At 40.5% G+C, this 15,318-nt stretch overlaps 1 protein-coding gene across 1 annotated transcript; it reads right to left on the bottom strand.

The window, feature by feature from the left end:
* Window positions 1-1,109: 1,109 nt before the first annotated feature.
* Window positions 1,110-1,939, bottom strand: LOC123408413 (citrate-binding protein-like). The gene is made up of 2 exons (XM_045101527.1): window positions 1,649-1,939; window positions 1,110-1,490 (listed from the first exon to the last, which is right to left on the bottom strand). The coding sequence occupies exons 1-2, from the start codon at window positions 1,937-1,939 to the stop codon at window positions 1,110-1,112; spliced, it is 672 nt and encodes a 223-aa protein (XP_044957462.1).
* Window positions 1,940-15,318: the final 13,379 nt, after the last annotated feature.

Genomic DNA, 15,318 nt, shown 5'->3' with positions numbered 1-15,318 from the left:
AAAATAATTTTGAAATATTATGGGATACTCTACTATTTAATTTGATGCTCTGATCCATTTTCAGTTCACATTCTAAAAAAACATATGCGTCACAATTCCGGCGAAACATAAACCAGCGCGTGCCATCTTTGGATAGTAGAAAACTGCACATACAAATAAGTTGTCATCAAGCCTCAGGCCAAAAGCAGAGCATATGCTTGATTTTAAACAAAATTTCAATTCCGACATACAAAAATAATACTTATCAAAGATAAAATATATCAGGCATGGACATACAAAAATATCTCTGTTATAGCTCCCTGATATCACCATTAGCAATGTTATTAATTTAATATGTCAAATCACCTGAGTGTAGCACAAGCAAGAAAATATGCAACTAGCCTATGAGGCGTATGCTTCTCTCAATTTTTGTCAAGTTGTGTTGCGTATGCTACAATATAGATCAAATAATCTAGAAAGATGTGTATCTTGCCCTAACGATCAAATTAATTCATACTTTTGCATTCCTTAGTTGGTGGCCTTAAATTCACCTTAAGGTATATCTTGTTACTATGACATGATCAGGCTTCCTTGAAGACAATAGTGACGGAGCTAGACGGAATATGCAGGAAGGGTAAAATAGAAAATACGAGTGTTTGAGGGGCAAATCCTAAAAAAATTCTCATCTAAGTCCTTTCAATATTTTTTTCTTCACACATTGGTCCAAAGCTGGGCCCACAACCCCCAGCACTTCACATAGCTCCGCCGTTGGTAGTTTGCAATGCGGAAACGGATGCATTTGAATATTTGATCCAATAATTAAGCTTATAATACATGTGTACATTATGTGTTACAGTATCATTGTTTGAATAACTTCGCATCTCCCAAGTTGCACTCTTCCAGTTTACAGATACCTGACTAGTTTATACTAATTTAATATTAAATTTGTGACATTTATTTTGAAACCGAGGAAGTACACTACAAAGAACATTGCAAGCATAAATATAGAAATCGGACCCTCATATATATATAAACATTATATTTAATAAATAATGTACTATAAACTTCATAAATAAACAATACAAACAAAGTAACTTCATCAACATACATATATGCACAAATAATTCTAATTATTTTTGGAAGATCCTAACGTCCTTCCATCGAGACTCCATGCAGCTGGAGTCGTGGTTTTGCGCGTATACACCAAACTTAAAGTAGTGAGAATCGCCTCCACGGCCATGTACATGCAGCTTCTGCTCGCCGTCGATGTACACAGTGAGCGTCGACGCCTCGACGTCGTGGACCACATTCAGCCGGAACCATCGGTCATAGATGGCGTCCTCCACGATCTGACGATCATAGTACCGCAGTGCGCCATCATAGACGTGCAGCATGAGCGTGGTGGCTGTCTGGCCGGCGCCGAACACCTGCATGATAGACACCCCCGTGGTGCCGGAGGGGACGTAACCGTAGCCCTCGAACTGCCACACGCCGGAGCTGTAGTCGTAGCCCTGCATGTACAAGAAGATCAGTACGATCACTAAATCTTAATCACACATACATTACTATTTTCTCCATTCAAAATTACTTGTCGTAAAAATGAACGTATTTAAAACTAAAATACATCTTCGACAATTATCTTTGGACGGAGGTAGTACTGATTACTTACTGCCATCCTGATCTCTGTTCTTGGGCTGGTATGGCTCTGGCGGGCATGGGGCTTGTCGGAGGAGAGCACCCAGAGCTTCCGTACGGTGCCGTCGAAGCTATAGCGTGCACCGCTCGCCTCGTTGAACGGGCGCTGCAGCACAAAGTTGCTCTCGTCGAGCCTCACCGACGTGAACCCATAGGTCGGGTCGGCGGCTTTCAGTGCCCGTGCGCTCCTGGCTGCAACGCATGACCACAACGCCAAGAAGACGAGCAGAGAGACACTACTCCAAGAGAGAGCGCGAGGAGCCATGTGTACTTTATACTACGTATATGTGGCTTCAGCTTTGCTTTGAGTTGTACTCTGTCTCGATGCAGAGACTTGTGCTGATGAGATGAGTGGGAGTAATCAAGTTCCATGTGGTTTATATAGGCTCTGGCGATTTATCAGTATATACCGTAGGTTCGACGGTGCACAATTGACAGCTTAATTAAACAGTGCTCTCGATTTTTACACGCAGAGGATACGTTGGATAGATGCAGCTTAAGTTGTTCAACGTGATTAGTGTAGTATATGTTCCGTTTTACTAGTGCATACGAGGTGACATTGGCTGACTAGGTAGGGTGAACAGGCGGCAATTAACAATTACGGCACGCTGTTATTTTCGTGTTACTGACGGTAATTCAAGAAAAGAAAGCGATGTCTTGATCCGTCATACGCGGTTATTAATCTGTTGCATGTCCTTGTGAACACGGCAGTTCAATTTGGGACGACGGCAAGAAGTTAAACAATGGAAATTGTTTTTCTGTTCAAACGAGGATGTACTTCCATTTTTATTTTTAGCATGTATTTGTAACTTTTTTTTAAATGGAGGCAAACACTTTTTAGCTTGGACGCTGATTCAAAGGTTTGCTTCAGTCAAGATGATGTTAAGCAATATAATCGGTGGAGCGCTTTTAAGCCTCAAAACTTTTGCATTTCACTCGTTTCAAATTACTCACGAGGCATGACGAGGAAGGCTTGGCTTGTAATTATAACTTTAAATATATAAGTATTATGGACGTGTTTGGTTGCAGGGATATCCTCTTAAAGACACGGATAGCCTTTTATGCGATGGATGCCATCAGTTTGGATTTAAGATGAGGAAGGACGGGGCAGCTAGATTCCAAAAATATTCGTCCAAAACGAGTCTGGGTCAGCCGAAAAAAAACTGCCGGGTGGCGACATCCCTCCACGCGCGTCGCTCTGTTCACGTGCGAAACATTATTTCCTCTCTCATGCTTTCCTTCTATCTCCCCACCTCCATCAATCGTGTGCGTCGGCCAGCTGTTGCCGGGACGACTCGGGCTAGATTTGTGGCGGCGGCGCTAGTTGATCTGAACGAGGGCGGCGGCTGGGAGCCTGAGGAGGAGCACACGGCATCAGGAGGCCACCCCTGCCCATCGTTGGGAGCCTGGCCATGGGTGGAGCTCACCACCACGGCCTGCACGCAGACGTGGAGAAGGATTCCCCGGCGAGCGGCGCAACTGCTTCGGTTTGTGTGTGTGTTCTGATGTGTGTGTACCTGATGCTTTGCTGTTGTACGCTGATGCATAGTGTTCATGCGTGTGTGTACTAGACTCTGCTCATGTAAGCGTGTGGTAGACTGAAGTATAACACTACAAGAGAACATTGATTTACCCCTGAAAAATGAGTGAGGCATTTTGACTTCCAAGCTCATCTGCATCCATTCCGACGAAAAAAATCAAAACAAATACTCCCTTCGTTCCTAAATATAAGTCTTTTAAGAGATTTCAATAGGTAACTACATACCAAACAAAATAAATGAATCTACACTCTAGAATATGTCTATATACATCCGTATGTAATCTTCTAGCTAGAGAATTTCTAGAAAGACTTATATTTAGAAACGGAGGGAGTACTAAGCAAATTCAAAAAAAAATAGTTTTTTGTGTGGTAGATAATTGAGTGTGTGAGGTCCGTTCCAAATTTGAATTCATTTGGGCATCGGAGACGCTTTCGGCAAAAAAGATAAATCTGTGTCTGTAAAAAAGGTCTACTGTTCACGAAATTTTTTGTCCCAATTTGTCTTTTTTGCCAAGAGCTTCTCAGATGTCCAAATAAGATGAAATTTGGAATAAACCTCGCGCATCAAATTATCTACCACATAAAAAATGTTTTTTCCTTAATTTTTCTAGTATTTTTTTTCCTCACTGAGAGCAGATGAGCCTGGGAGCGGAAATGAATTATCGCTCAAAATGGGCTTCTTGTAGACAGATTGTGTGACACTGAATTATTCTTGTTCACATGTTACCACAACCTTATCCTTCATTTATCCCTCAAAATCAAACACTACAATGGCTATCTTCAACCATGTTTTATCCTTTGACCCAAACAAAACATGAAATAACCCCACCCTTTTAACCAAACAGAAAAAAGAATTATCCCTAACCAGGTGGTTGGGGATGCCCTCAACCATCATAACATGTCCCTGCAACCAAACACATTCTATATATCAAAATTATCAGAAAAAATAAGGAATCAGTTTCACATTTTTCCACGGGCAAATTTTTTATTTGAAAACCACAATCTCAGAAAATGCCCCAAATGAATTTAATTTCTATTTCAAATATTTTTGAATAACCATCTCGTTTTATAAACTCAAACACCTCTCAAAAATACCGCAGATATGGAGGGTCATGTTCCTCCTCTCATTTTTTTTGAATTTGGGTCTAGAGAATCTAAATACATTCAACTTTAAAAATAGAAATAAATCATATTATGAAGTAAGTTCCAAATAGAAAAAGTTTTCAAATCCAAATTTGAAATCCTTTATTTTGAAGAAGTCATGTCATCTTCTCTCAATGATTTTAATTGGATGAGTCTGAATTCAAAAACAAAAGGGGAAAGTCATTTTATTCCCACTCATTCAAAAGTGTTAAAGTTTCAAATTTCACTTAATTCAATCAATCACTCAAACAATCAATCATTCAATTAATTAATATAACATTCCAAGGGATTTTACAACTTATTGTTACTCTCGTTACTTGTTACGATTATCTTGCTATCAAACAACTTTTTCCCGCTATTTCAGTGCTTGGAGAAATTACCTTGCTGAAAACCGCTTGTCATTTCCTTCCGCTCCTCATTGGGTTCAACACTCTGTCTTATCGAGAGGACTACGATTGATATCCTATACTTGTGGGTCATCAAACACATTTTCATGACGATCTATTCGATGTAATCACTTTGTGCGGTGCGTTTGCTGGGATTTGATGAATTGTGGGTTTATGTTAAGATTATTCATGATAAAATATTTGAGTCTTCTCTTAATTATATGATTCGTACTTGCATAATTATTTAGCTTCGTTCATCTCTCTCATCTACTAATTTGGTATGGCCAACTAGATTGATCTATCTTCAGTGTGAGGGTTGCGTTGTAGTGGGTTCAGTCTGGCGGTGCTCTATATCCCAGTGATAGAAAGGGAGAAGATACGTCTTTGTATTGTTGCCACTAAAGATAAAACGATGGGGTTGATTCATATTAGTTGAGTTATATTCGTGTCCATCATGTCATTGTTCTCCAAGCATTACTTTATTTTACTTAATACTCTAGGTGCATGTTGGATAGCGGTCGATGGGTGGAGTAATAGTAGTAGATGCAGGGAGGAGTCGGTCTACTTGCTTATAGACATGATGCCTATATACACATGATCATTTGCCATGAATAAATATTGCATAAATATGCGCTTTTCTGTCAACTGCCCAACAGTAATTTGTTTACCCACCGCAAGCCTTCTTTGAGAGAGATGCCACTAAAGAACACTATGACCCCGAGGTCTATTCACTTATAAATTTGCAAACACTATTATTTCATAACTACTTTTTATTATTTGTTTTAATTTTATATTTAATATATTTAAATTGTTAGGAAAGCAACTTATCTTTATTGAAGGCCCAAGGGGTATATATATATTACACATGACTTGAGGTGCAAGGAAAGTAAACATAGACTAATAAGGACTCCTAGACTAATACTAATACTTCCTAACACCCCCCCCCCCTCAAATGCAAAGCGTATGCAATAGCATTGCATTTGAAGAAGTGTAATACTAAAAAATGATAATCCAAATCCGCATCTTGAGAGTGTCGTCGTAGCATGAAGAGTCTTCAAAACTTGTCGAGTCGCCGAAGGAGATAACGAAGAGATGGTACATCAGAGGTAGACACTGCATCACTTGAAGATACAAGATAAGTATCAAGAGAAGATGTGTCAAAAGAAGATGGCACATCAGAGGAAGACACCGCATTACTTGAAGTTATAACATAAGTATCAAGAGAAGATGGGTTGCCAAAAGAAGATGGCACATCAAGAGGAATAAAGCAGTGTGCAGAAAATCATAGTCCACGACAAACGACGGCGAAAGAAGGTCGACGGTTAAGGCACGATGAACATAGATTGACAATGCAAAAGAAGTCCAGAAAATCCTATAGAAAACTACAAGGGCAAATAGGCCACAAAATTTGTATAGAAAGGATCAGGACCGGAAAAAGGCTGATGGACTAAGGTATGGTGGACTCGCATGGCATGAGAAAACACAAAATATGAACGGATTTGGTGGACACAGCGAAAAAAACATGCTAGACTAGATGCAATGGCAGCGGAAGATGATAACGAGGCCAAACAGCAGAGTTGTAGCAGCATTAATCGCACGTAAGCATCTAACAACAGAGAGCACCAAGTAGCAGGCTAGCAGCTAGTGCAGACAAGCATGCAGCAGCAGCCAACGTAGCAGAAGATAGCAGCAGGTACGCACACGGAAGCAAAGCAGCACACGTAGTGCCAAGGTAGCACGCAGCAGCAATGTGCGGAGCAGAGGCAGCGGCGGCCAAGAGGAGCACCACGTAGTAGCAGGAACTGCTGCCCATGCCGAAGGCGGATGCATGAGCAGTGCAGCAAAGGGCAGCTGAACGAGGAGAGCAGCACGTGAGTAGCCACAGTAGGCTGGAGGTGCAGGAGCTGTCTCGGCCAACAACAGGGCAGGCATGACTGGGATCTTGCAGATTGAAACCTTCAGCGAGCGCCGGGACGTGGATGTGGAGCACGTCCATGTCGAGTCCGAAGAGCGCGGCGAGGTAGGACGTCCAGGAGCGCCCCAGGCCGGCCGCCCCCATGACGGCCTCAAGCAGTATGTTCCCTGCGGCGAGGAACGCTGCCATGTCGCCGAGCTCGACCTGCAGGTACGAGAAGGAGCCCTCGACAGATGGGATCTTGGTGGCCGCGTAGGCGAGCGGGATGGCGGGGTCGGCGTTGCGAGATCCGGCAGGGGCCGATGGGATCCGACCTGATCTACAGCAGCCGGGGACAAAGACCCACGGGGCCCGGCGGGACCGGCTGAAGATCGGGAGCCGGTGGGAGATCGGGTATCAGATCGGGCCAGCTCGGGAGAGAGGCCGAGGCTGCGAGCTGGACAAGGGCGAGCTCGAGCAGGAGATTGATTCGGTGATCAAGCAGGAGCTCGAGCGGGATCCTGTGTGGTTCTTCCTTCTCGATCGGGGAGGGCAGCGCGAGACGGCTAGAGGACGATGGCGGCATCGCGAGGGGAGGGAGCGTCCGGCCGAGAGGAGGTTGGTGGCGGCGCGAGATTGGATCAGCACGAGTTGCGCGTGCAAAAAAATAACCTAAAGCTCTAATACCATGTTAGGAAAGCAACTTACCTTTATTGAAGGCCCAAGGGGCATATATATATTACACATGACTTGAGGTGCAAGGAAAGTAACATAGACTAATAAGGACTCCTAGACTAATACTAATACTTCCTAACATAAACTATCTATCTACAATACTTATCTTCTTGCAAGTAACGAGTTCAAGGGGCTTGACAACGCTCTTTCCCGCATTGGGTGCAAGTGTTTGCTCTTTTTTGCGTAGGCGCTGAAGACGGGAGTTGCGTGATCCTCCTATTGATTCTATAACCTTGGTTCTCACTAAGGGGAATAGTTATCTATAATGTGCTACGTCATTGATAATGCCCAAGTGCAAGGGATCATCGTAGAACTTTACAAAGATGGAAGCGATAAGTATGGAGTGTCGAACCCACAAGGAGCTAAAGCTAAGATCAATACCCTGTCAAGTCTTATCTGCCACCGATATGACTCTACGTACACCGAGCGATTGCTTCTATTTAGTAATGAGAAATAAAACGACGTTGCGGGTATAAGTAGAATAGCTTAGCATGATATTGGGAAACAAAAATATGAAAATAGTCATTGCCTAATTAATATTAGATTATATTACAATATATTACAAATAACGAGTGAGGAATAATGATGGTATGGTGTGCGGAATCATCCTTGGCAATTGATAACAAAATCGGTAATCATTCTTGCAATTTTATATGAGGGAGAGGCATGAGCTAACATACTTTCCATAATTTTATCATATGAATTTATGATTGGACCTCTAGCAAGCATCCACAACAACTAGAAATCATTAAGTTAAACCCAACCATAGCATTAAATATCAAGTCCCCTTTACTTCCATACGCAAAAATCCCCTTACTTGGGTGTAAGGTTCTGGCACTTTAGACACCCACTATAAGCGAATCATTAAAGTATTGCCACACCCGATAACGAGAATCTCTGACGTGTGCGCGGCACGGAGGGCACCATAGGACAACGCCAAAATAAAACATACACTCAAACCAATAATATCATCAATCAACCCAAAGGACAACATAAATCTACTCAAACATCATAGGATGGCAACACATCATTGAATAATAATACGTGACATGAAACACCATGTTCAAGTATGGGAGTACAGCGGGGTGCAGAAGAGTGGACTGCTGAAAGGAAATGAGGAAGTTGATGAAGACGATCACGGCGGTGATGGTTCCCCCAATGGCACTCCGGCGGCACTTGGAGAGAGAGAGGGAGAGATTCTCCACCCTTAGGCTTTGTCCTCCATGGCGTCTCCCTATATTGGGAGAGGTTTTCCCCTCGGGTACTTGGCTTCCATGGCTCCCGGAGGGGCGAGAACCCCTCCGAGATTGGATCTCTCTATCTATTTCTCTCATGTTTTCACTGTTGTTTTATGGACCATAACCGTTACTTAAATATCTAGAGATGTGTAACTCCGACGAGGCTGAAATTTTGGGGGGGTTTCTATCTAGAAATTTTCTTTCTTATCGCAAAAGAAGGACCCAAACTGACTTATGGGGTGGCCACAATCAATCTGGGCGGGACCACCCCCTAACCACGCCCTGTTAGCTTGTGGGGCCCTCGGGCACCGTGTTGCGTTGATTATTCTTCCCAAAATTCACATATATTCCAAAAAAAATCCATTAATTTTTATCGCTTTTGGACTTTCTTTGATATGGATTTTCTATGAAACGAAAAAACACATAAAAATATGATCTGTCATTCGGAACTAGATAAGTAAGTTATGCCCAAAAATAATATGAAATTTTGCCAAAAATAGATGAAAATTGTAGATTATTGGCATGAATACTTCATAAATTATAGATATGTTGAAGATGTATCAGCATGCCCAAGGTTAATTCCTACTCGTCCTCGAGTAGGTAAATGGTAAAAGAAATAATTTATGAATTGTGAATGCTAGTATAGTGTATAAGTTTGATCAATGTTACTTCCAATCACTATTTCTAGCATCATAAAACAACAACACTTTTCTCATAGAACTTCTCATGATCACGTAACAAGTTATTCACATGTTAAAGTATAAACCATAAACTTTCTTAAAAACTAGAAACTATGTTTTCAATCATCAAACAATTACAATTCATCTTATTTTCAGTAAGGATCTATGTAAGAGATTTGATTTAGCAAATTCCACATACTCAACTATCATTTAGTCTTCCATGATTGCTGACACTCAAAGCTTATTTTTAGATCAAGCAGTTTCAATCAAACACATAGGAAGATAGGGGCTTAATGTTCCCCCTCCCAACTTATTTATCTCAGGGATAATTTCAACTATAATGAATCATGATTACCTATATCCAACAGGATATATGTGCTTTGATATTTCCCCACCACTTGATTCTTGACAACTAAAGAATTAATAGATTGGAGTAGGGATGAACATTATTGACTCTTGCATAAAAGTAAACGTAGAAAATTAAATACATAAAAGTAAAAGATAGGCCCTTCGCAGAGGGGAGGAGAGGTTGTCATGCACTTTTATATTTGGATGTGCAATCTCTTAATGAAAAGGAACGTCATATTTTCTTTCCCCTTGTGATGGCAAAATTTATTATGCAGTGTGTCGCGTTTATTTCTTCGCCATCACAAGCTCGTACAAAGCTTATTGTCCCTTACAAGAAAAGATCATGCATATTTAGGAGCAATTTTTATTGTTTTTTGCACCAATGAAAACTTACTTCAAGGATCTTATTCAACCATAGGTAGGTATGATGGACTCTCATGGCAAGAAACTGGGTTTAAGGGTTATGCATGCACAAGAAGTATCTCTACTTAGTGCGAATTTTTGGGCTAGCAAAGGATCTAAAGCAAGAACCACATCTTATAGCATCCATGACAATATAAGTTCTATGTGAATATAAGCAAACATAGCCATTACATTGTCATCCTTGTCCTACTTCAACTACTTGATCAAGTTTGAAAATAATTAATGGGGGCTCACAATCATAGATGATGTCAAAGATAGTATATTTATATGTGGAATCACTCTTAATTTAATATTCTTTCATGAATTATTCAAGTGGCCAATTCTATGTTTGCTAACCTCCAACAAATTTTATTGTTTATACTCTTAGTATGTCAAGTCACTACTCCCCATGGGACAAGCATATGAAGCATATATAATTTCACGTTTTATGACACTCAATTCATTCAACATTTTCCCTTGGATATAAGTGAAGCAAAAGAGTGATCATCAAACTACTCTAAAAAGATATATGTGAAGCTCATAGAGAATTTTTCAATGAATATAGAGAGACCAATATCCAAGATCACAATATATATGTGAAGCACACGAAGCATTGGATAAAGCCATACTCAAAATATTTAAGTGAAGCACATCAAGAGTTATATAAATCAACCAACGATTATCTCATACCAGCGTGGTGCATAAAATAAAAGGGAACAGCTAACAAGAAATATGTTCCAGGAATAGCACATGTGAACAAATGAAAACTTAGGATCAACATTAGATAACCGATAATTGTTGACGAAGAGACGTGGGATGCGTAACATCCCCAAGCTTAGATGCTTCATACTTCTTGTAATATTTACTTAGGGAGCCTTGGTAATCCCCAAGCTTGATATTTTGTATCTCGTTCAATCCTCTCATATCCCGGTATCACCTAAGTCTCAAAAACTACATCCACGCAAAACATGAAAATAACTCGTGAGATAGGTTAGTACACATAAGAATAAATCAACACTTCAGTATTTCCAAGACAAGTTGCATAATAATTTTCAAACATTAGGTACTTTATACTATCATTTTCACAATTTATATATACCAATACAAGCCATGAAAACTCTAGGATAAGTAGATACCAAAATAATGACAACAATCTGTCCAAATAGACCCATCTGTAGTAATCAATTTGAAAAGTGTACTTATGTAACTCAAAAAAATGTGTACATTTCTGACAAGATAAATAATTTGTATGGAAGTGTTGTGTAATTTTTTTAGAAACTTTCCACTTTCCAATAAAATCTGAAAATTCAAACACTACAACAAATGTTTCTATTTTTACACAGTCACACATCAAACATGCAATTGGGACATCTTAAGGCATTTATTGGATTGTTTTATTGGAAAACAATATTATGAATAACATGTAACAGATAATAATAAAATAAAATGACGCTCGAAGAAAAACACATATTATACGATGAATAAAAATATAGCTCCAAGTAAGGTATATCAATAGTATTGAAGACAAAAGAGGGGTTTCCTTCCGAGGCATCCCCAAGGTTAGACGTTTGAGTCTTCCTTGTATATTATCTTGGGGGTTCCTCGCACATCCCCAAGTTTAGGGTCTTGATGCTCCTTATTCTTCACATGTCGGTATCTTACCCAAATCTTGAAAACTTCAATCACACAAAACTTAACAGAAACCTCGTGAGATCAGTTAGAATAATAGGCAAATCATGAACTTTAGGTACTATTATAAATTGATTCATATTTCATTATTGCATAAGTTACTATATTCTAAAATCTTCATGGCTTATACCCCCCGATATAATCCATAGCATCAGCAAAACAAGCAAACTACGCAAGCAAAAACAGAATCTGTCAAAAACAGAACATACTGTAATGATGAGCACAAACACAATACTTCTATAACCCCATAAATTCTGAAACAATAGAAAGCCTAGGGAATTTGTATGCCAATATTGTGTAAAAAATCCAGATCAAAAAGTCATTCCAGTAAACTCCGAGAAATTCTGCACTAGACGCAAAAGTTTCTGTTTCAGCACGGGCTCAAATCGACAATCAACCAAATCATCCCAAAGTTTTACTTGGCACATTATTGAGATAAAAGACACAAAACATGATTCCTATAGTAGGTTCATAACATGTACACACAAAAATAGAAATAATAAGTCTAGATTTATCTCCCAACAAGCGTTTTTCTTTGAAGCCTTTTAGCTAGGCATGATGATTTCAAGGATGCTCACATAAGAAGAGTGGATAAAACATGCAAAAGAGCATGATGAATATTATGACAAACACATTATTTTTCTGGTAGAGTGGTATATGCAAGGGGATAATTATTTTTATGAGAAACTTCGATGAAAATCCTACATTGTTTATATGGGCATCAACACAAGTGTTCGAGGTCGCCCTCGCTTTTTCAATGCATAACTTTCCAATCGCTTCTGTTTTAAGAGGGAAGTAATTTTTCTGTGTTTTAAGTTTTCACTTTTTTGTTTGTTTCACACACAACTAAAGAAAAAACAAAAAAACAGAACCAAAATAAAAACAAAATCTACTTAGTGAGAAAAGCAAATAAGCATACATGAAATATTAACCCCACGCTATTGCTCCCCAGCAACGGCACCACAAAGGAGCTTGATAATCCCCAAGTGCAAGGAATGAACGTAGCACTTTCCAAAGATGGAAGTGATAAGTATGGAGTGTCAAACCCACAAGGAGCTAAAGGTAAGATCAATATTCTCTCAAGTCCTATCTGCAACCGATACAAAACTACGTATACTGAGAGTTTGCTTCTATCTAGCACTACAAGAAATATGCTCATACATGACGTTCTTTAATATGTCGTTGATGAATTCGTCATAAATCTATGATGATTTCATCCAGATCATCGTAAGCCGTTTGAGGGGATCAAATCTACATATAAATTACGACGATGTGAGTCAAAAACGTCGTAACCGCATAAGATGAGATCGTCATAACTTTTACGACGATTAAAAAAATGTCGTAACATGTTCTAACTATGTTGACATGTCACTCGTGGGTCCATTCTATCCCACCTCATCCTAGTTTGTGAAGCAACCTACTATTCTATCATTCCAAAAATTCTCGAAAAATTCTCATAAATATTTTGGATCATATATTCCTCAAATATGTGAAAACCCTTCCTTCCATATACAAATTGGTCCTCATCCATAAAATTTGGTCTAACTCTAGTGAAAATTTATGTGATGCCGTTTTACAAAATATTTTTGATAGACGCGTCACAAAATTTCTTTATTTTTAGTACTTGGAAACTATTTTAAATCACTGATTTTTTAAACCAATGAGAACTCTTCCCACGGATCGATGACATGGCGCTCATCCATGCATCCATCTATCTCACCATCTCATAGGAAAAAAATGAAAAAAATACCCCACCCGCAGCCAAACCCTAGTTCAGATCCAATCGAGCCCTCCCCTCATCGCACCCTTCCTCCCTCGTCCCCATCTCCTCGCCGCCGTCACCTCCTTCCCGTCCCCGCCCCCTCCCGATCCAGTCCTCCCTCGTCCCCATCTCCTCGCCGCTCTGTCGGGGCTAGGCAACAGCTTCTCGTAGGAGGCCATCCCGGGGTTGCTCCCGGCCAACGGATAAAACAACCCGCTGGGGCTCTACGCCGAGCAGCTCTCTGGCACCTCCTTCACCACCCCGCGCCACCGGAACTATCGAACGTACCTGCCTACTACGCTTCGTCTTCTTCCTGTCCTCTCTCCCCTCTTGAGGCTCAAGATCCGCCCTTTTCTGTGGATGCAGGTGGATGTACCGGATCAAGCCGTCGGTGACCGACGACACCTTCCACCCCCGGGACCCGCCCAACCCCCACCACCTCGCCGACTTCCACTCCGCCGTCGCCACCCCCACCCAGCTCTGATAGAGCCCCCCCGACCTTCCCACCACCATGCCAGGCATCGACTTCGTCGATGGCCTATACACTGTCTACGGCGCCGGCAGCTCCTTCCTCCGCCACGGATTCGCAGTCCATGCCTCCGATTGACACTGCTGTCTGCTCATGCTCATGTCCTATTCCAACTTGCAGGTACACCGCCAACAAGTCCATGGACGGCTGCGCCTTCTACAACGCCAACGGCGACTTCCTCATCGTGCCACAACAAGGGAGTGAGTCCTCTCACCTTTAGTCAAACCCACCCACAAAAATTCAGACATACGTAGTAGCATCTTTCTATAGCCACCAACCTGTCACTTGCCTAGGTTCAGAGATGTCTCATAAGTTTGGTGGTGGCTTTTTTAGATGCTCAGAAGAATCAACTAATTCAGGCATCAACTAATTCAGGCATCAACTAAAAGAAGAATCAATGTATAGGGGGTGAGCGTTTTGATCTTTATGGTGCAAAACAGAAATACAAATCAGTGAATCATCGAACGGACATTCACAAAGCCAGTCGCTCCTCAGCTGAAGAATTTCCCCTTCCCACAGTTTGATCTACTTCAGTCTTAGAGGAGTGCATTGATCGAGATACCATGCTCTCAAGTCAGCCAATGTGTAATTTATATTTAGCATCTAATAATGTCCACTGCTGCCCCATTAAGTGAACAAATAAACGACTTATATAGAAATTTGCAAATGTTATTAAATTAATGATTACGGCTCAGTGTCTTTAGAAAAAAATAATCATCTTCAGCCATATCAGTATATCACTGTGATGCAAAGCCCACAATGATAATGTATTATTGTCTTATAAAATGATAATGTTTTTCATCTCCAATATTTATAGTCCATTATGCATGTTTTGCATCTCCAATATTTACAGTCCATTATGCATGTTTTTCATTGTTATAGGACACACAGTATAAGCTCGCGATTTAGATTTCTGAATTTATCTTCACGAGAGACTGGTGCTACATGAGCTGCAAGGATTGCTGGAAAAAGGGACGACCATAAGGTGACACACATTACTATCCTAGATGTCATGTCACAGTATCAGTTTCAAGGTATTTATTTCTTAAAGATAGCTATTGTAATGCATCAGAATAGTGAGTTACTGACGAGAATAACAATACGTCAATAATTGTAGATCGTTGCTTGCCTGCAATAAAGGCTCGCTTATTTTGTTTCAATCTTTTCTGAAGTTCACTAAACCAAGAATAACCATGACGCCTATGACTGCTATTATTTGGTTTTTGGAGTAAGAACAGTGGTGTCCATTTACTTTCTGATGTGTTTATCTCTGCAAAAGTATCCCCTGAGTTATCAGT

Source organism: Hordeum vulgare, chromosome 7H (genome assembly GCF_904849725.1).
Source record: "Hordeum vulgare subsp. vulgare chromosome 7H, MorexV3_pseudomolecules_assembly, whole genome shotgun sequence".
Classification (NCBI taxonomy): Eukaryota; Viridiplantae; Streptophyta; class Magnoliopsida; order Poales; family Poaceae; genus Hordeum; species Hordeum vulgare.
Note: the sequence above shows the minus strand (reverse complement) of the source record. Positions and strands in the feature narration are given on the sequence as shown.